This window comes from Octopus bimaculoides, chromosome 7 (assembly GCF_046866305.1).
Source record: "Octopus bimaculoides isolate indiv1 chromosome 7, ASM4686630v1, whole genome shotgun sequence".
NCBI lineage: Eukaryota > Metazoa > Mollusca > Cephalopoda > Octopoda > Octopodidae > Octopus > Octopus bimaculoides.
Genome location: NC_142934.1, coordinates 33,499,739 through 33,522,894, shown reverse-complemented (window position 1 = coordinate 33,522,894; position 23,156 = coordinate 33,499,739). Strand labels below are relative to the sequence as shown.

At 38.6% G+C, this 23,156-nt stretch overlaps 2 protein-coding genes across 6 annotated transcripts in view; one reads left to right on the top strand and one right to left on the bottom strand.

Annotated features, from left to right (window-relative positions):
• Positions 1–11,884, bottom strand: part of LOC106883461 (uncharacterized) — a 35,247-nt gene extending 23,363 nt beyond the window's left edge. For 2 of the 4 annotated variants that reach the window (XM_014934487.3, XM_014934494.3), the window contains exons 1-2: positions 11,712–11,884; positions 2,365–2,661 (exon numbers count right to left, since the gene is read on the bottom strand). In XM_014934487.3, coding sequence (XP_014789973.1) covers positions 2,365–2,661; positions 11,712–11,847 — 433 coding nt within the window. In that variant the 5' untranslated portion in view covers positions 11,848–11,884. The remainder of the gene's footprint in view (positions 1–2,364; positions 2,662–11,711) is intronic. The other 2 variants (XM_014934502.3, XM_089355125.1) reach the window with 1 other exon arrangement.
• A 492-nt stretch (positions 11,885–12,376) lies between these two features.
• LOC106883452 (cytochrome b-c1 complex subunit 2, mitochondrial) overlaps positions 12,377–23,156 on the top strand; it is a 48,399-nt gene continuing 37,619 nt past the window's right edge. For both annotated transcript variants that reach the window (XM_014934477.3, XM_014934474.3), the window contains exon 1: positions 12,377–12,488. In XM_014934477.3, the coding sequence (XP_014789963.1) occupies positions 12,447–12,488 (42 nt within the window). In that variant the 5' untranslated portion in view covers positions 12,377–12,446. The remainder of the gene's footprint in view (positions 12,489–23,156) is intronic.

Below are 23,156 nucleotides of genomic sequence, written 5' to 3'. Positions count from 1 at the left end.
TTCTAATGCCAACCACTCCAAGACTGAAATTTGTGCTTTTAGGTGCCACCAGCAGGGGTGCCATTTGTGTGACATCAGGATGCTTTATCGTATCACTGACAAGGGTGCCAATTTGCATGACGACAGTATCTGCTATGACCACAATTTTGCTCGGCTTGATGTGTCTTCTTCTCAAGCACGACATAATGCCAAAGGTCTCAGTCGTTGCCTCCACGAGACTCAGTACTCAAAAGGAACTCAGCCACTTTGCCTCTGTGAGGTCCAACGCTTGAAAGGTGTTCTTTACATGCCACCAGCATGGGTGCACTTGGTTTGATGGGTCCTCTCAAGCACAGCACATTGCCAAAGGGCTCAGTCACTAGTCATTGCCTCTGAGAGGCTCAAAGTTTGAAGATCATGCTTCACCACCTCATTCCATGTCTTCTTGAGTCTACCTCTATCACAGGTTCCCTCCACAGTTAGATTGGCACTTCTTTACACAGCTGTCCTCATCAATATGCATCACATGACCACACTAGCACAGTCATCTCTCTTGCACGCTGCATCTGATGCCTCTTATGCCTAACTTTTCTCTCAAGATGCTTACACTCTGTTGAACATGCACATTGACATTGCACATCCAGCAAAGCATACTGGCTTCATTTCTTTCAAGCCTACACATGTCCTTGGCTGTCACATTTCACTGCCATACAGCATAGCTGTACACACACAGGCATCAAAGAATCTGCCTTTCTCTCTGAGAGAGAGGAAATTTGTTGCCAGCAGAGGTAGGAATTCTCTGAACTTTGCCCAGCTTAATCTTATTCTCACAGCTATGCTTTCGGAGCATCCACCTCCACCGGTCACCTAGATAATGGAAGCTATCTACTACCTCTAGCCCCCCCCCCCCCCGACAGTTGATGGAGTCTATTTTGTGCACATTTTCAGCGCTTGCTGTACCTGTACATCTTTCACATACAAAAGCTAATTTCTAGAAAAATGCAAATCAATATGTATGTATGCATCCAACACCTGTCATCATTAAATGATGATGATGATGATGATGATATGGATGTGTGTGTACATATATATGTATGCATATTTCAGGTATCAGATCTGATGATCAGAGACTTGCTACATGTATGCTACTACAATCTGTACATAGTCAGGCTGAAGGCAACTAAATAAGCAACTCCCCCTTCTCACTAAGCCTGCTTAGAAATGAAGATGATTTTTAAGACTGTAAGATGTAAAAACCTGTGAAAGAACAGATGAACTCACAAAAGTCAATGGCCACCCAATTGTGCATGTAAACACAAGAAGATATTTTTCCTGAACCCTTTGGTGTTTTGAAGTCTCTGGGGATATGTTGCTCTTTTCGCTTTTCTTGTTATTAGTTTAATGATTTCAAACTTTGAGAAAATAGAACTTGTGTCACACAAACATATTTCTCTACAAAATTCGATGCATTGGTACTTTTTGTGCCTCATTTTTTTTCTCCCTTTCTTTCCCAAGTGCAGGTGAAAACTAGAACCTCTTGAAATCATAGTGGTTGACCTTTTTGTTATGGTGGTTGCGGTATTACAAGTGTTTGCAGCAATTACATATCACAGTTTCCATAGTTTCTCACTCATGAGGGAACACAGAAGATGTAGCATGGGCAGAAGCAGTCATGATTCTCTAGCTGCCTGTGTAATTGTGTCCCTCATTGAAGTGTTGTTGGTGTCTGAGAGGTGGAACATGCATTGGTTTATGTCTTTGTCATTATGAGAGTTCACAATCATACTCAGTTGTGAACTGACATCTCCCATAACCCACTCCATGTCTCTCATTCTCCCTTACACTCTTGCAAGCTCTACTCACTTACACTTCTGGTTCTTTTTCCCTCATTCAAGGTCCACACAGACACATCATCACCATTTTATCTCTTCTCTGTTTCACTCTGATCACTACCACCCTCTCTTCAAAATTGTGGGCAGCCAAATACCCCCAGCACAGCAAGAAACCTATTCTGCTCAGGACACTTTTTTCATACTTTAACTCCACATCAAGCAAAAAGCTACCTCTTTTAAGTTTGTAGTCTTGTAAGCTACATAGAGATGTTCACTAGAACTGGTGATGCAAAAGTACATGTTGAAAAGTGGCTGGCATCAGGAAAGGCATCCAGGTATAGAACACATGCCAAAGTAGACTGTTGAGCACAATGCAGTCCTTGAACCCATCGGATCCTATAAAACCCTCCAACTCATACCTGCATGGAACATGAAGAGTAAATGATGATGATGTGAGTCATGTCTTGTTTGTGAGTGTTTATGTCAGTACAGAAATACTATTTCCAGCCTCCTGTCTAGAATTAGTAAAGGAAAAGGTAAAAGAATCTCTTACCTGGAAATGTATGAGTTACAGAAGTAAAACCAGGAATGTGTTGGATTGTTTTGTGTAATGTTGTAAACATAGCAGTCTTTAAGGAGACACATTTTGGCCAATATGTGGAATTAAAAACACTGCTGTAGAAATCAGTAAACAGTTTCTCATAGTGATTGAATATAACTTCATTCTGAGCTAAACTGCCTGCTATTTGTGTGGCAAACAGGAGTGAGGCATTGCTTGTGTTCAGTTCAATAACTGAAGCTTTCAGGAAGTCATCAGCCCAGCATAATTTGACTGCTTCAACAGTGGTCACTGGAAAAATAAGAAAATAAACAAAAATATATAAATCATGTGTATATTCATCATCATTTAGCAGCTGCTTTCCATGCTGGTATGGGTTGGATGGTTTGACTGAGGATTGGCAAGCCAGAAGGCTGCACTAGGCTCCAATCTGATCTGGCAACGTTTCTACAGCTGGATGCCTTTCCTAATGCTAACCACTCCAAGAGTGTAGTGGGTGCTTTTTATGTGCTACCGGCACGAAGGCCAATCAGGCAGCACTGGCATCGATCATGTTTGGATGGTGCTTTTTACATGCCACCAGCATGGGGAGCCAGTCAGGTGGCAGTGGCATCGGCCACGACTATGATTTCACTTGACTCAACAGGTCTTGTTTACAAAAATTATGCGATATCAAGACAGGGAGACACAAACACACACATGATGGTCTTTGAATTTCTGTTTACCAAATCCACTCACAAGGCTTTGATCATCCTGGTGCTATTACCAAAGCATGGTGGGACTGAACCCAAAACTATGTGGATGGGAAGCAAGCTTCTCAACCATGCAATCACACCTGCACCTATGTATGTTACTGATACCTGATTTAATAAGCTTTGCAAAAATGAAGACAGTGCTGTTTCTAACTCAAATTATGTTAAGTATATGAAGAAGTGAGCACTAGTAGAAGATTATGTGACTGGTGCTTTACTAAACTGCTTTGCACATTAACCTGTCTTTCTGCTCCCTATTTTTTGTCATAACTTGTTTCAGTCATTGGACTTTGGCCATGTTGGGGTCCTGCCTCCATGGGTTTAATCAATCAAACTGACCTCAGTTCTTATTAAATGTGGTACTTATTCCATCAGGTGCATAATTTCTTCAATATTGCTCAGGACATAAGGTGGCGAGCTGGCAGAAACATTAGCATGCCAGGCGAAATGTTTAGCGGTATTTCATCTGCCGTTACATTCTGAGTTCAAATTCCGCCAAGGTCGACTTTGCCTTTCATCCTTTCGGAGTGGATAAATTAAGTCCCAGTTATGTACTGGGGTTGATGTAATCAACTTAATCCCTTTGTCTGTCTTTGTTTGTCCCCTCTATGTTTAGCCCCTTGTGGGCAATAAAGAAATAAGAAACATTAGCATGCCAGGTGAAATGCTTAGCGGTATTTCGTCTGTCTTTACATTCTGAGTTCAAATTCCACCGAGGTCGACTTTGCCTTTCATTCTTTCGGGGTCGATAAATTAAGTAGTAGTTGTGTACTGGGATTGATCTAATCAACTGGACCCGCTCCCAAAAATTTCGGACTTTGTTCCAAGAGTAGAAAAGAATATTGCTCAGGACAGTGACCTCCTGGAAACTGTCCAGAGATGTGCATCTACCATACTCTGAATGCCTTGCTTCCTTGGGCATAGATACATTGAAGCTCTGACATCTGGCAACTGACTTGGTAATCACCAACAAAATTATTAACCATTGTGCCAACAACCACCTTGAGTACCTTTTTGAGCTCCATGTGTCTAACACATGTGGGCATACCTACAAAGTCAGAAAACAGCACAGCTCCCATGACTTTTGGAAACATTTTTTCACACTCAGCGTTGTCGAAGCATGGAATAAGCTGAGACATTGCATCCTTTAAAACCTCCATGCTTCCTGAAATTCGCCAACACCACACCTGATATTCTCCCCTCCATACGCATGCACACATGTATATCATGACTCATACACTGTTCACTTTCCTGAAATTTGTACATAATTCTATGTACTGTACATGTACCTTTGATGAGTTGTAGTGCGCCTGAGCACTATACACAACAATTTCATTATCATTATTATTATTATTATTATTATTATTTTATAAATTAAATATGTAATATTTAATAAATGACACAAGCTACTTGAAAGATAACCGATAGATTCCTGATTAGATGAGTTACAAAGATACTTATGACAACACATATTAATAATCTTCCAGAAATAAATTCAGAAGCTAATAAGTAAAAAGGAACCTGGTCACAAATCTAAACTTTTAAAAAAATATTTTAGGTACAGACATAACTATTTGGTAAAGAACCTCACTTTGTAACCTACTGTAATATCTCTCTTTGAGAGATTTAGAAATAATGATATTTCTAAGGGTGATTTGTTTGACTAAAACCCTTCAAGGTGGTGCCCCAGCATGACTGCAGTTCAATGACTAAAACAAGTAAAAGATAAAAGTCTAGTATATTTGTACTGTTTATAACAATTGTTTCTGATTTATGTACATGGCCTGCAATTAGAGGGTAGAATGATACCATCAACCCCAGTACTTGACTGGTCTTTAGGTGTGAAGAAGTATTTGACTTATGGAGGAAGGTAGAAAAAACACAAACCCCTTCAGGTAGATGGCCCTGCTCGATCTGTAGAAAAGGCGTAGGTAGAAATTCTATAAGATGCACCCAGTGCAAGCTATGGACACATAAGAGGTGCAGCAATATCAAAGGAAGGTTAACTAAGAAGTTAGTTTTTGTATGTAGCAGATGTTCAGGAGCAATAAACACTGTAAATGTGCAGAAATCAACTTCTGCAACATTTCAAGGAGAAAAACTAGACGCAGTTGATAGCTTCTGCTATCAAGGTGACCAAGTTAGTAGTGGGGGAGGATGTGCTGAAAGTGTAGCTGCAAGTATAAGAATAGCCTGGGCAAAGTTCAGAGAGTTCTTAACTCTGCTGGTGTCAAGGGGCCTCTCTCTCAAAGTAAAAGGCAGACTGTATGACGCATGTGTACGAACAGCCATGCTACATGGCAGTGAAACATGGGCTGTGACTGCTGAGGATATGCGTAGGCTCGCAAGGAATGAAGCCAGTATGCTCCGATGGATGTGTAATGTCAGTGTGCATACTAGACAGAGTGTTAGTACCTTGAGAGAAAAGTTGAACCTAAGAAGCATCAGTTGTGGTGTGCAAGAGAGACGATTGCGCTGGTATGGTCATGTAGCGAGAATGGATGAGGATAGCTGTGAAAAAGTGCCACACCCTAGCAGTTGAGGGAACCTGTGGAAGAGGTAGGCCCAGGAAGACCTGGGATGAGGTGGTGAGGCACGACCTTCGAACATTGGGCCTCACCGAGGCAATGACTTCTGACCGAGACCTTTGGAAATATGCTGTGCGTGAAAAGACCCGGCAAGCCAAGTGAGACCTAAATCTAAGGCCTCAGCCAGCCCACTTATGCGTACCTTCCTTCATTGGACACTGAACTCCGCTTGCGAAGACCTGTTGAGGAAAGTGAAATCGAAATCGAATTAAATTCGACAACTGGCACCCATGCCAACATCGTCTCCTTCATTGGATGCGAAGCTCGGCTTGCGAAGACCTGTTGGGGCAAGCGAAAGCGAAATCGTCATGGCACCTGTGCCCAGCATCGCCTTCCTGGCACTTGTGCCGGATGGCACGTGTAAAGACATTCGAGCGAGATCGTTGCCAGTGCCGCCGAACTGGCTCCTGTGCAGGTGGCATGTAAAATACACCATTTTAAGCGTGGCCGTAGCCAGTACCGCCTGACTGGCCTTCATGCCAGTGGCACGTAAAAGCACCCACTACACTCTCTGAGTGGTTGGCATTAGGAAGGGCATCCAGCTGTAGAAACTCTATCAAATCAGATGGAGCTTGGTGTAGCCATCTGGTTTCACCAGTCCTCAGTCAAATCGTCCAACCCATGCTAGTATGGAAAGTGGACGTTAAACGACGATGATGATGATGATGATGATGATGACAGTCAAAACAGGAAAAGCAAAGTTGACCTCAGCAGAATTTCAACTCAGAATGTAATGAGTCAGAATTATTATTATTATTATTAAGGTGGTGAGCTGGTACAAAGCATAAGCATGCCAGGCAAAATGCTTAGCAACATTTCATGTTTTTACATTCCGAGTTCAACTTCGCTTTTCATCCTTTCAGGGTTGATAGAATAAGTACCAGTTGAGTACTATAATCGATTTAATTGACTTACCCTCTCTCCCGAAATTGTTGGTCTTGTGCTTTGTACATAAATCAGAAACAGTTGTTATAAACAGTATAAATATACTAGACTTTTATCTTTTACTCGTTTTAGTCATTGGACTGCAGTCATGCTGGGGCACCACCTTGAAGGGTTTTAGTCAAACAAATCACCCTTAGAAATATTAATTGAAACCATTATTACTATCATTGCCATTATAAGCCGAGGTTGACTTTGTCTTTGATCCTTTAGGGGTCGTTTAAATAAGTACCAGTTAAACACTGGAGTCCATGTAATCAATTTGTCCCTCCTGCCAAATTTCAGATCTTGTGCCTTTAGTAGACAGGGTTATTATTATTATTAGCAATGTTAAGGTGGTGGCATTGTAGAATAGTTACAGCATCAGACAAAATGTCTCATAATGATTAATAAATTTTAGAGATTCACTCCCAGGCTTTCCTAATTGCAGCTGGGGCTGATAGAGAAAAATAGTTTCCTTTCTAGGATCTGTTCAGTTTGGCTCAAAGATTTTAACTGAACAGATCCCCTTAGTAGATGATAGATAAATCAGAATGTTGTTACAATAGGCTTGTTTTTGGACATTCGATCTCAGATCCATAAGGGAGAGTCTACAAAGACATGCTGAGCATTCAACAATGGATAGGCTGCAATATTATTGTTTGTAATTAATAGATAGGTTATTTTTTGGATCTTATCATCGTTCATCATCATCATCATTGTTTTTATGTTCACTTTTCCATAGGTTGGATAAAGCCCTTTTAGGTAGCGCTTGGTAGCCAAGTGTTCTTCATAAAGCTAACCTCTTTAGTCAATTTCAACATGTGAAGACCAACAAAATACAGATGTTACTTGATAAAAACAAGTAGAGGTTAGCAACAGAAAGTACATCCAGCCACAGAATACTGCCTCATAAAGTCTCGTCTAACCCATAAAACCATTGAAAAAGCAAGTGTAAAAATGATATATGTTTGAAATTGTAGTCACCCCTGGAGGCTACGACGGGAAGCAAAACAGAAAAGGGATTTCATGAGAGTAATCTCCCTTGAGCTTCTAGAATGTTCGAGACCTTTCTGGAAGCTTCTGGTTTACATGGAAGTCAGGGACTTCTGGTTTGTCCCTTATATAAAGGAAAGAAATTCTAAATTCGCGCCATTCCGTGTCTGTCTAGCCTTAGGCTGGCATTGAGTCAAGCCGCCACACTTTATGCCCGCTCGCGCACACATTCACATTGCTTACTTGGAGGCATGTGACTGCAAACAGCATATTCATGTAATAAAAGTTATGACTTATTACAAGCGTCTCGTGAATTTCTATTTTCTTGTTGTGAACAAGATGGTGACCCCTCTTTCTCTCATACCGACTAAATTATAGTGTGTCATTAAGTCAATGTTACCACAAAAAATGGATAACCCTGACATCACTATAAAATGGAGAACCCAACGTTAAGAACATGATTGCCGCTTCACTACAATAATATAGCAAACCCGACTCATTTGGATATGCAAACCACAGCAAATGGTACATTGATGCCATACTACACTTTTCAAGGTAATTTCTATTATATTACTCTACCAGCACCTCTGATATTCTAATTCTGAAATAATTTCGTATCTTCCACATCCAACAAGAGAGTCACTTATCACGCCTGTTCTTTGTCATAATCATGAGTAACACTTCCATACCAGCTTATTTCGTTGACGCTAAGTTATGGTTTGCACAGCTTGATTCTTATTTCACAGCACATGGTTTACAAGCTGATCAACAGAAGCTACACATGTTATTAGTGGCATTCCCGCCATATTAGCAGACACCTTTAAAGATATCATCGCAATTCTTCCACAAGGCATGACCTACGATGCTTTGAGAACCGAAATACTATGCAGAAATTCCGCATCAGCAGAAAGCCATTTCTGTGCATTGTTACAGGAAGAGAACTTGGGTGACAGAACTCCTTCAGGGTTTCTTAGGCGGATTAGAGAACTTAGTGACAAAATACTGGCAGACAGTTTCTTCATAAAGAAATTTTTTTCCCCGCTTACCAACTAATGTACAAACAATATTAGTGAATATGGTTGATGCCAACACCAAATAGCTTCATCTGCAGATAGAATAATAGAATTTTCTCACAGACCCACCATGGTTGATTCGGTTATTGCTTCATCATCTTGACAGCAGCCTAATAATAAAAATGAAGACGTCATGTTGAAGGCTATCGACGGTTTAACGCGCCAAATAGCTCAATTCTCTCGTGTTAGTCAGCGTCTGCAAAGCCGCTCTTCTTTTTCTAAACAACGTAACACTTTTTCAACCAACAATTCTTCAGTGTGTTGGTACCAGGCATGTTTTCACGACAAGGCAAGTCATTGTAACAAGCCTTGTGCTTTTAAAGTATCGGAAAACTGAACCTAGAGAGCCTGGGCACGTCAGACCTCCCTCGCAACTTCTCAGTTAATCGTGCTTTCTTCATTAGGGACTTACTCTCAAACAAGTCATTCATGGTTAATACAGGATCAAGTTGCAGTATTTTGCCATTACGGTTCAGCTATAACAAGCCACAGTTATCCAGTATTTCCTTATATGCAGTGAACCAGTCTCCCATCAAAACCTACGGTCAGATATCTTTAACTCTAGACCTTGCCTTGCGTCGAGATTTTAAATGGATTTTTGTCATCACTGACCAGCCACATCCTATCCTCGGGAAGGATTTCTTACACCGCTATTCACTTCTGGTAGATGTCAGGAAACAGAGACCACATCTTTGTCTACAACTGCAAGTAGATCTACCTCTGCTATCCTTAGCCCATCATTTTTTGCAGCTGCTGCCAACCAGTTCCATACACTGCTTGTCTCATTTCCCGAGTTAATGGATCTCTCCTTTAAACCTACCCAGACAGTCCACTCAACTCAACATTTTATTACAACTGGCCCACCCGTTTTCTCTCCTCCACACAGACTAGCGCCAGACAGACTCAAGAAAACCCATGCCAAATTCGAGCACATGCTCCAGCTTGGTCTGATACATCCTTCTACTAGCCCTTGAGCATCTCTGCTACACTTAGCTCAGAAGGGTGAAGTGGATTTCAGAATGCTATCACCACGCCTCATCACTATCCCCTACCCAACTTAAGGGACTTTTCTTATGTACTCCATGGTTGCACTATATTTTCCAAAGTGGATCTGGTTTGTGCGTACTACCAAATCCCGATGAACTCAGAAGATAGAGCTAAAACTGCTGTAACCACTCCATTTGGTTCATTCGAATTCTTATCTATGCCTTTTGGTCTGAGAAATGATGCCAATACATTCTAGTGCTGCATCGACGAAGTTGTACGTGGATTGAATTTTGTTTTTGCTTATGTAGATGACCTCCTAGTAGCCAGTGACACAGTTGAACATCATCATCAGCATCTATCTCAGTTGTTTCAACATCTGTGAGCATATCATGTAAAGATCAATCAAGCTAAATGTATATTCGGCACAACTTTGTTGGAATTCCTTGGACATCTTATAGACACAGAGGGAATTCGACCCTTCCCATCTAAAGTGGACGCTATTCAGAAAATCACACACCTTTTTGGGGGCTAATAAACTTCTACAGGATTTTCATTCCAAACTGCGTGGACAAGTTGTTTCCCCTGACACAACTTTTGAAATCAACAAAAATGCATTTATTTCCCTTTTGGTTGACGCCTTGCAAGCTTTCGACCCAGTAAAGTCTGAATTAGCTAAAATTAATGGCCCACTAAACTCAAACCTTCTCCCCATCAGATGCATACAGTTCTCAAACTTTAAACACATAAACACATTATACGATCATGTAATCAGTATGCGTGCGCGCAACGACCGGATGTTGCGTACTAGTATCGAAAGATCGCCAGATGTTTTATATGACACATTCTACCAGTGTCCCAAGTTTGAAAGTGTTTCGTTAGAAAACAAATGGTGTCCGCCAAATCAGAAAGATCCACGCATTACCTCCGGTAATAAAAGTTATGCATTCATGTAACGTTATAAGCTTTCCTTCAATTAACCTTGTATGTTAACGCATTACCTCCGGTAATAAAAGCTATGACTTATTACAATGAATTACTATTTTCTTGTTGTGAACAAGATGGTGACCCCTCTTTCTCTCATACCGACTAAATTATAGTGTATCATTAAGTCAATGTTACTACAAAAAATGGTTAATCACTACAAATTTGTGCTCCTGACATTGTTGTACTGTTAATTACTCTTAGACAAGTGAATGGAGAGAGTTCAGTGTGTAACCAGACTCAGGTTGATCAGAGACACTCAGTGATCCAAAGCTGAGAAAGTCATCAATCAGTTCAGTTTCACGAAGACAATTGAGAAGGTAAAAACAGCTAGTGTATAAAAGACTGGCACGCAGTCAGTGACGACGACGAAGTTTCCAGCTGATCCAGTCAACAGAAATAGTCTGCTCGTGAAATTAACGTGCAAGTGGCTAAGCATTCCACAAACACGCTTACCCTTATCGTAGTTCTCAGAGAGATTCAGCATGACACAGAATATGACAAGGTCGGTCCTTTGAAATACAGACGCAAGTCATTTTTGCCAGTTGAGTTGACTGGAATAATGTGTAATAAAGTATTTTGCTTAAGGACACAACACACTGCCCGGTATCGAACACACGATCGTGAGCCAAAAACCCTAATCACTTGGCCACACGCCTTCACCAAGTCAATATACAGCTTTAGTTTCATAAGCGTTAAACAGACACTGGTTGATGCTGATGACATTTCCCATTTGATCCGATATGTGTTTCTGACAGATAAACGGCAAGTAAGGATGTATGATTATGTGTTCTGCAGAGAGACTGAATATAGGAAAAACTTGTTTTCGTCAAATACGAACTGAGAAACTAACATATTATCAGTTTGTTCGTTTAAAATGTACGAAGAAGTAAAAAAAAAACAAAAAAACTTTAGCCAAGGAAAGTGAATCAATAAAATAAAGTACCATAAAGTATCAATGATGTGAATGGAATTATTACAGAAAACCCTTAAGTGTTCTCTCCAGTACACGGGCAGAAAAAAAAAAGACTGAAGATGCTCACCAAATTCTGGGACAAAATCACATAATTTCTGTAAACTTGTATCGTCTGTAATTGGCTTTTCTCTTTTCAATAACTTTTGGAAAACACTTTTAAGACCCTCATTGAAAGTTTCGGCAAATTTCTCTCTTGTTTCCATTCCTTCGTTTATGCAAGTGCAATGACTGGATTTAACTAAAATATGAAGCCGTTGATTATTTCGTTTCACCTAATAAAATTTTTTTTTAATAATTATTTAATATGTTTTCTTTTAATCTCACATTCATAAAAATCAGTGAATTTTCATTTTTTTTATACAAAACTTTTATTTTTAATTTCAGTAAAAATGAATGTATATTAAGATTAATATAATTTAATAACATTATTTGACTTCATATTCATAGTTACAATGTTTTTGATAACATAAATTCACTCATAAATTTTGACTATATTCTAAATTCAAAGTATATAGTATACTACAGCCTTCTCCGAGTAGTGAAAAACCAGCCAAATTTGTTACACATTGATCCAGCGGTTTGGCCGTGCATAGAGGAAACACACAGACAGTGAATTTTATAGATATAGATTCCTTGAGTTTATTTCATTAAAAAAACTTTCAAGGTATTTCGTTTCAGCCAATTTATTTTAGTTCTTAAGATTTCCTTCTTTAGTTCTTAGCTTCAGGGGACATAACCGAATAGGTCACGTGGTCTTCCTTTAGTCGATCCGAAGAACTCCTTGGTTATTTTTCTACCCAGAATGGCTTCGAGGGTTTGTCGGAGTCTTATCCATCCCGTTAGAGTAAGTCATTATACTTTTTTAAGTTAAAATGATGAAATTATGTACATGATACCAAATATAACGTCTTGTTGCTTTTTTTGTTCTTGTTAGTCTTTTTCTTTCATATGTAACCACCACCAAGGTCGTTTGTTACAGATAGCAATAACTTTAAAAAATGTCTTTATTTTTTAAAGAATTTTCCATCATACTCTGTCTTGCGCAGTTTAGTAATTATTATTTAGTTTCATAAATAAAAGAAAGGCGAATTAAATAATTGAAATTTAAAATTAACAAGAAAACACTTCATATTCCTTTATGAACAGAAAGCGTAGTTTGTCGGTCATTTGTTATTGACAAGGACAGTGCTCTCAACCCATTCGACTCACCACCTTTAAACCTTATCCACTTTCAGATCAATGATATATTCCTATTAGAGATGATAATATAATTATTAATTATTGCTGTTAGTCTGTTGCTTTGAAACATTTTATTATGTTCTGTTCTTTTTGTTGACCCACACCTTTGTGAAGGGTATGAACGTCACATAGTCCAAATTTTGAAGGCATCATGCTGAGAATTAACAAATCGTTATTTACCTATAGGGTGGACATTGGAATTAAACACTGAGGGAAAATGGCTGTAACTTTTTAATTTTGACGATTTTCGTTTTCGATAATGTGTTCTATATGTCACGGTCATGCGATTAGTTACAGCCATTTTCCCTCAGTGTCTAATTCAAATGTCCACCAAGCTATGTAGATGGAATAAATGAAATGGTTAATGTTTACCTCTTGACAATGAAACTAATCTGTCCTGGGGTTTTTTGCTCTACTAAAAGGCGGTGCTCCAGCATGGCCACAGTCAAATGACTGAAACAAGTAAAAAAAAGTATTATTATTAGCGCTTTCGTTCGTTTCTCGAACTTGTCAAATAACATTTTGTGAATGTACAACCAGCTTGTTCATTTATATAAAACAGATGTTTTTTTTTTGGAGGTGGGGTAGATGTCAGAGATATACATATGTGGGAAATTGTCTGTGGGTGTGTTGTGGAGTTGTTAGCTAACTCCTACATCGTTTTATTGATTTTGATGAAACGTGAGTAGAACTCATGTCTGGAACCCTCAGAGCATACTCAGATTGTTGAAAAAAATCGATAATCCCTGGAAGTGATCCTTATATATATATATATATATAATATAATTTATTTTAAAAACCAATGGAAATAACTCATTCACCCCTGAAAGGATCCTTATATATAGTCAAGGGAAGTAACCCATTTATTTTCCTAAATTATTTGATAAAAATGAAATTGAGTATGCTTATTTCTTAGTATTTGAACTGTTAGAGTTATTTTCGCATTTTATCCAGTACAACCCTTAAACAAGTAAATAGGTATTTTCCTAAACAATAGATCCACTAATTTGGGTTAGTGACTTATTCACGAATATACCAACACTAGCGCCCTGGAGGGTAATATTCTCTGGGAATGCACCAAAGCCCTTTTCAGAGTTATTTACTTTGAATTGTTATTATCTCATATCTGATTAGCCTGTTATTACGTAACATGCTTCACGATTTTAGTATACATACCTTACTTGTATTTCCTCCTATATTCTATCTACTCTGTTGGGGGCTACATTAGTTGAATTTTTACTATTGGGTAACTAATTTCAAGTTATTATATAACTGACTTCACAATTTGGGTATTCATAACTTATTGGGAATTCCTAAAAACAAGATCCTGTGTAAGACAGTTCAGTATTCTCTGTAAATGCACAAAGACCATTTTAAGAGCTACATACTTAGTGTTGTTGTTACTGGATTAGCAAAACAATTATGAGAACGGAACCAAGGGATAAGCCCCGCCTTCCTGGGAATTACCAGGTACGTCATCTAGTTATGAATATGCAAAAGAAAAAAATTTTAAATTGGGGGAGGGGCGAAATTTGAGAACCTTATTAAACTTTATAACATTAATTATTAAATATTAACATTTGTTTCTCATAAAATGGTGTATATTTAATGCCAAATTAGATTGGAGCCTGGTGTTGCCATCCGGTTTCACCAGTCCTCAGTCAAATCGTCCAACCCATGCTAGCATGGAAAGCGGACGTTAAACGATGATGATGATTATTATTTAAGCTAAACACAAGTAAAACGCAAATTCTTTTCACTTTAATGTTTCTGTCTATTTAATTTCGATTTGCATATGTTTGTCAATTCGCTACAATCTCTATAAAGTAAACAAAATCAAAAATTTTAAATGGGGAGGTGAGGCTGAAATAAAAGTTTTTGCATATTCGTAATCTCTGACATCTAAAACAGGAATCCGACAAAATTTTTTCAAAAAAATGCATTTTTCAAGGAGAGATGCAAGACTGCATTAGTCCCTCCTCCCCCCATTGTTTTTGTTTTTTGGGGTGAGGTTCCACTGACAATGGAGATGGATAGATAGAAATATAGGTAGGTAGATAGGCTGATAGATAGAGAGAGGGAGAGGGATCCTCCTTCCTATTCACCATTCATTTATTTAGTCATTTACCATTGTATTGGAATGGGTTTAAGGATGGTGACCTCTTTAAAAAAATAAAAACACAGGTGTGGTATGGTCATCTTTGAGTTAGATAAGGAAAAATTTGCCAATGTTCTGCGCCATGAAGACCAAAGACTTAAGGTATTTTGTGTTGCAAGACAGTGTGTGAGAGAGAATCGTGATGTCGTAGGAGAGAAATGTGTTCGCATGGATGATGGTACACTTGTACTAAACAAGGCTGCAAAGAAAGAGGTTTGGAAATGTCACTATGAAAGGCTGCTTAATAAAGAGAATGAATGGGAAGAAGAGAGTACAGCGAAGAATTCAGGGTAGAGGTAGGGGTCCACCAAGGTTCAGTCCTCAGCCCCCTCCTATTTATCATAGTCCTCCAGGCAATAACACAGGAATTCAAGATGGGGTACCCCTGGGAGCTTCTCTATGCTGATGACCTTGCTCTAATTGCTGAGTCACTATCAGGACTAGAGGAGAGGTTTCAGATGTGGAAGCAAGGATTAGAATCGAAGGGCCTTAGAGTCAACTTAGCTAAAACCAAATTCCTAATAAGTAGGAAGGTAGACAAAATACAAACTCCTTCAGGTAGATGGCCCTGCTCGATCTGTAGGAAAAGCGTAGGTAGAAACTCCATAAGATGTACCCAGTGTAAGCTATGGACACATAAGAGGTACAGCAATATCAAAGGAAGGCTAACTAGCAAGATAGTTTTTGTATGTGGCAGATGCTCAAGAGCAATAAACTCTGAAAATGTGCAGAAAACAACCTTTGCCACATTCCAGGTTGAAAAACTAGAAGTAGTTGATAGCTTCCGCTATCTTGGTGACCAAGTTAGTAGTGGAGGAGGATGCGCTGAAAGTGTAGCTGCTAGAATAAGAATAGCCTGTGCAAAGTTCAGAGAGCTCTTACCTCTGCTGGTGACAAAGGGCCTCTCGCTCAGAGTAAAAGGCAGACTATGACGCATGTGTATGAAGCACCATGCTACATGGCAGTGAAATTTGGGCCGTGACTGCTGAGGACATGCGTAAACTCACAAGGAATGAAGCCAGTATGCTCCAATGGATGTGTAATGTCAGTGTGCATACTCGACAATGTAAGTACCTCGAGAGAAAAGTTAGACCTAAGAAGCATCAGTTGTCGTGTGCAAGAGAGACGATTGCACTGGTATGGACATGTGGCAAGAATGGATGAGGATAGCTGTGTGAAAAAGTGCTACACCCTAGCTGTTGAGGGAACCTGTGGAAGAGGTAGACCCAGGAAGACCAGGGATGAGGTGGTGAAGCACGACCTTCGAACTTTAGGCCTCACGGAGACAATGACATCTGACCAGGATCTTTGGAAATATGCAGTACGTGAGAAGACCTGGCAAGCCAAGTGAGAGCATAATCTGTGGCCTCTGCCAGAAGTGTAGCCAACTCACTTATTCGTATCTTTACTTCATTGGACACTAAACTCTGCTTGCAAAGACCTGTTGGGGCAAGTGAAATCGAAATTATAATTGAGCCATATTCGATGACTGGCACCTGCGCCAGTGGAGCACTAACAGCACTGTCCGAGCATGTTCATTGCCAGAGCAGCTGTCTGCTTCCGTGCTAGTGGCCCGTAAATAGCACCACTTGAGCGTAATCGTTACCAGCGTCGCCTTCTAGCACTTTTGCTGGTCGCACGTTAGAAAATCATTCGAGCGAGGTCGTTGCCAGTGCCGCTGGACTGGCTCATGTGCAGGTGGCACATAAAAAACACCATTTTGAGCGTGGCCGTTGCCAGTACCATGTGACTGGCCCTCCAAGCTGTCACACTAACATTGTCAGCAACACCATTAACGTCTGTCTTTCATGCTGGCTTACATTAGCAGGTTCAACAAAATCTGACTGGTTGAAGGACTGTGTTGAGCAACAATATCTACTTTAGCATAGGTTGCATAATTGGATCCCCTTCCTAACGCCGATACAATAAAACCAAGATATTAGAGTGTTTGGCATGATCTTCAACCATCTGGAAGCTTCCTTGAGCAGGACTAACTAAGACTAGATAGCAACAATATAAGTAGATACAATACAGATACAAAAGTATATGCTCATCTTAACTGTTTACTTTTTAAGTATGTGTGGACATGGCAAACTCAGATCCACTGAATTAATTGTTCTGTACTAATATGAAAGTTTTTACATAGTTGATCAAGTCTATAAAATTAGTAGCCAAATTTATCTTGAATCACACACTCCATTATCTCAAAAAGGAAGAATAGATTGGATAATGTAATCTTAGATGCATTATTCCTAGAAAAAAATAAAATAGTGATGATCAGGGCTAAAATGTACATTGAGGTCCTGGAAATAATTAAGCCCTGGATAGACAGTGTATACAATGGAAGGCCATATGTGTTTCAGTAAGACTGCACTATCACACATGGCTCTAGCAACACGGGAATGGATGGCTGAAAATTTTCATAATCACATAACCCCTAACATTTGGCCTCCTAATTCCCCAGATCTCAATCCATTGGACTACTACATGTGGAGTGTTATTGAGAGAGAGATCAATGAACATGCCCATAACACTAAAGATTCTTTGAAAGCTGCCATAGTTAGAGTAATGTCCAAAATGAACCAGGACCACTTGATTTGAGCATGTAGAGGATTTAGATCTCATATAGAAGCAGTTGTTGAAGCTGAAGGTGTCTTTATTGAATAACATTATAGAAAAGAAGGTTTATTTTTATCCTCATAGCATTTTTTTGATAAAGTTATTATCTGTTATTATATGTTTCTTTTTTTATAAACATAAGTCTGTCCTCAAATATCTTATGCACCCTGTATATCAAGACAATTTTATTTCTTTAGCTGTTGTTTAGCCCCAGGTCAGCCTTGGTCAAGCAAACATATGATCAAGATGTTCCCATTGTGCTCACTCCAGCCCCTCTTTTATTGAAATGTGTAGGGAGGGCTACATTATCTTTATCCCTCCTTTTAGATGATATGGTATGATTAAAAGTTCAGCTGCTATTTGTAATAGTTAAGTGACCACAAATTCTTGTCACTTAGCTGTGGAATATGCTAAATCTTTGAGAGAAAGTTCATCATCGTTGTTTAATGTCTGCTTTCTATACTGGCATGGGTTGGATGGTTTGACTGAAGACTGGCAAGCCAGAAGGCTGTACCGGGCTCCAATCTGATCTGGCAAAGTTTCTACAGCTGGATGCCCTTCCTAACGCCAACCACTCCAAGTCAGTCAGGTTGCACTGGTATCAGCCACACTTGAATGGTGCTTTTTGCGTGCCACCATTTGAGTGTGGTTGTTTGAGAGAAAGTTACTTCTAATAAATTAGTGTCTTTTCTAGGGAGAAAATTAATTTCTTATCCACTTAATGGCTATGAGAACTGTATCTACTGATCCTATGATTTCTTGTGTTCTAGCACTGGTGTTGGTGTTACATGAAAAAGCACACATTACACTCTGTAAAGTGGTTAACATTAGGAAGGGCATCCAGCTATAGAAACCATGTGAAAACAGACAATTGGAGCAACTCTCTGGCATGCCAGCTGCTGTCAAACTGCCCAATCCATGCCAGTATGGAAAACGGACATTAAATGATGATATTCAGCTTCACATTGCACTTGAATTGTATTATTGCTTGTTTCTTCTCTTTCATTATCTTATCTCTCACTTAGGATTTCATGCTTTGTTACATGGTATCCTGACTAATACATGTATAACAGCATGTTCGTATTTATATATATGTATTTATTAGTTGTGTGTGATGTGAAGTGGGAAGAACATTAATAACTCATAGTGTGGTTGTTGATAGAAAAATGGTAGACCTAGAGGTCAAAGTGAACTAGGAGAACAAGAGATGTTTATTGTTACCTTTAATTGACTTCCTTCTATGTAAAAACAAAAAAAAATGTAAAACAACTAACCCTGTAATAAAAGGAAACAAAAAAAATCAACTTCAAGTAGCAGAAAATCCCCACCCTCAAATTCAATAAACTAATCCCTCCAGTATAAGAACTACAAACACTAAATTAATAGTAACTGTAGCCCCCCCCCCCATAACATCTGACCCCAGGGAAGAACATAACCCACAAAGCCTGTTCTGTGAGCAGGCAGAATCGTTAGCATGCCAGGTGAAATACTGAACAACATTTTGCTTGTCTTTACGTTCTCAGTTCAAATTCCACCAAGGTCAACTTTGCCTTTCATCCCTTTGAGGTTGATAAAATAAGTACCAGTTGAGCACTGGGATCAATGTAATCTACTTAACCCTTCCCCTGAAATTGCTGGCCTTCTGCCAAAATTTGAAACTAATATTGCTAAAATATATAACACCACTCCCACATTTCATGTATAGTCATCATCATCACCATCATTTAATATCCATTTTCTATGCTGGCATGTGTTGAACAGCTTCAGTGGCATGCGGTGACTTCCGGGGTTGGGCATGCAATGAATTTCCCCCCCCCCCCCCCTGCAATTCTTCAGTAAAAAAAATTTTCGTATTCCTACAATTTACATATGGGAGATTCTGAATATGCAATCACCCCCGTATGACCTAGAATAAGCAGGGAATAAAAACTGGCTCTGTAAAGATGAGCCTGAAATAAGTGTATTGTTTGTGTTTGTCTCTTTCTTCGAAACGTCAGTACTTTCCCATCCTCACTCTCCCTTAAAAAGTCTAAAAATCATAAGTGAAATGTAATAAAGATGAAATTGGCTTCTGTTAATATTTTTGCATATTCGAAATCTTTGTTAAAGGTAGGAATCTGAAAAAATTTATCACAAAATTCGTTTTTCAAAGGGGTGCAATTCTGCATTAGCCCCTATACCTATTGGTTGAGCTGAATCAAATTGAAATGATTTAATTAAGAGAACACATTTAGTTACATTATATGGCCATGCTTTAAGATTGTTACGCCCTGGAAGACAAGTCAGGTGTTTTATCATGTTACTTGTCAATTCCAGGAAAATTATTGATACTCAAGCAGACTGTTCTGAGACTTACTGAACTCCGTATATTAAAAGACTATGTCTCACGCACACACATTGAAAATACACGCATATACATGAATACACACAATGAAAGACAGTAAAAAGCCCCCCAAAACTGTTGTGGCAGAAGTCAACATCTCTGAGATTGAAACAAGACATTTACGGCCGTAAATAGACTACACCCTGCAGCACAGAAAGGAAAACCTATGTAGGTTAGGCGTGACGAAGAAGTCGAACCATTTCTCTTACCAAACTATACTAATGTAAGATGGTCGAACCTTACATTATAACAAACACTAGCTAAAACATGTAATATATGCCCTTTAATATATTAATTTTTTTTTTTTTAAGGTTCTAAAATGTTATTTACCTCATTTATAAATTAATTCAATTCTTCGATATTTCTGGGCAAATATATCTATCACATTTTCATAGAAATCTTCTCTTTTCATCAATTGTTGTAATAAATCTTTTTCAATTGACATTAGTGCTAACCCAGACAGTCTTCTTTCTCCTGTTGCATTCCTTTGGTATGTTTTGATTCTACTTAATGCAGAAAAGGATCGCTCTACAGAAGCAGTGGTAGACGGAATTGTCAAAATCAACTTGCACAGATTGAAGAGTTCTGGCATAGCTTCAACAAGGTCACTGCTGTAAATGTAACTCATTAAATGACTTAACTTCGCTTTTAAAAATCTTTCATTGAACACATCACATTGAGCTCACTTTGTAATCGAATTGCATCAAAAAATCTGCTATAAGTGATTTTTAAAGAATCACAAGAAATTGTTTGCAATATTCATCAACTTTGTTGAAATTCAAAAGTTCCATGAATTTAAACTCTTCTAAGGATGAATATTGTGCTTTTATTTGGTCAACTACTGTACTGATAATTTTGTTTTAAAGCATTCTAATAATGTCGTTGAGGCTCAATAGATATATTTTTGGATCTCTGAATTCCGATTCCTGCATCGACTCCATATTTTTCCCCTAACATATCATAAAAGATTGAAAAATTATCAAGTTTGTTTTCGAGTACAGTTCTAGTTTTATCTATTTGCTCTTTACAATACACTATGTCATGACTTTTACTCTGGATGTTAAATAAGACGTCAGTAAAAGAAAAAATGTTACTGAATACTTCTAACAAAAATAAGAAATCACTGGTTTGACAGACCAGTGAAGATAGAAGCTGTATCTAGATGACTTTTCATTTTTTTGTCATATTTACTGATTAAATATACGAGTTCGTTGGTCACCCACCGTTTATAATTAATTGTTTTCCATCGAAGCCTCTTTTCAAAAAACTATTTCTCAAAATATCGTTTATAACACACATTTTACTCATTTCTAAAAAAGTAACACACGTGTAAGCATCTGCATAAATTGTAAGTAAATTTTAAAATAAAAAAAAATAAAAAACCGAAAAATAACGTTAGTCAAATTAAGTATTTTTGTTTTCAGAACACTCCAAAAATATAATAGTGCAAACAGATGTTTTGGATAAAAAATTCAAACTTACCGCCAGGCTGTTCCAAGAATTATGGCTAATTATAGCAGTTCCTGAGAACTGCTTTAGTTCCGATCAAAAAGTAGAACCAGCTTAGCAACAATTCTACACTAACAAAGAGATAGAAAGGTGGGGTCATGCTATTATCACAACGCATGACTTCCTATGATAAATTTGTGGAATCACTGACATAGAGAGGAAGGGGGTACAAAATATATATGCTATCGGTCTTAGCATATCTTTTGACAGGTCACTAAGAGAGAGAGGAAGGAAGGACAAACTAACATAGATAGGGAGTTAGGGAGTGTCTATATGCGGGATCCTTAAATGTATGCCTTGTCAAAGCAAAAGTACTAGTCACTGAGAGAGAGGAAGGGGAGACAGAATATTTCGAAAACAACTGAACGAATTTTTCTTTGCAAGAAAGTAACTATTTTATCTAATTTTCCGATGATATGGATAAGGTCATGCGGTGCATAGCTTGCATGTCTGAGTGCACGCCTCTGAACAGCTTGACAGGAGCTGGCAAGGCCAGGGCCCATACCAGGTCCCATAGTCTGTTTTAGCTTGGTTTCTACAGCTGGATGCCACCCTTCCTAATGCCAACCACTTTACAGAGTGTACTGGCTGCTTTTTATGTGGTGCCATCACTTTGGTTTTAGGATATCAATTTTGTTGTGGTTAGTAATTTTCTTGAGTACAGCAATGTGCCACTATAAAAATATCTTGTTTTTGCTATGTATATCAGTGAAGGTGGAGTCATGATGTTAGGTGACTCCTCACTGAAAATCTTTAGAAGAAATGGTTTGTCTACAGTTTGGTGATTAGTTGGATGTTATGGCATATCTCACAGAAGGATCACATAGATGGTTTCCATTTCAACCAGTTATAGTTTACACTTGATATAATATTTGTGGTGAGGGTAAACTCAAAGTGGTTAGTGATATGGAATTGTGATTAAGGTCCAGTTATGAGCATGCAAAAGGAGATAAAGGGACAAGTGCAGCATATAGAATGGGAGCTTTAAAAAGTGCTGGGATGTTTATTACAAGGAGAAGGAAGCTTCTATAATGGGGTCACAAAGTTTTTGTCTCTTTTGAAAGACATGAGAGGAGGATTGGCAAAGGTAAGAGTGGTTAGGGGCTCAGAGAAAAGGTACTGAAAGTTGGAGAAAATAGTTTAACCCATTTTGGCACCGTGTTTCTATTGAAATACTATGCTTCTGTTTCAATTATTTTTTTAAATAACAAAGAATTTAATTAATTATTAAACTGGTGTTTGGAGCATGAATTAGCATGAAATTTTGATGGTAGATTTTAACTATAATCTGTTTGTATCATAGAATTAAGGCAGCTTCAGATGGGTTTGTTTCAAAAGGGTTATTGAAGTGGCTGGGCAGATGAGTGAAAGGTGGTAGAAAATAGGTGTGTGTGTTTGAGTTTGGAGTGATGATTTCTGACACTGGCCTAGTATTGATGAAGTGAACTGTGATTAAGTACAAGTAACTGAATATGAGGAAGAACTGGAACTCGGAGTTGGAAAGAAAATTCAAATTTTTATTGTTGGAGTTGAAGTGTGTGTAGGGTGAGAGGACAAAAAGTTGAGGTAGGAGTCAGTAGAAATGTAAAGGTTATCAATGTTGA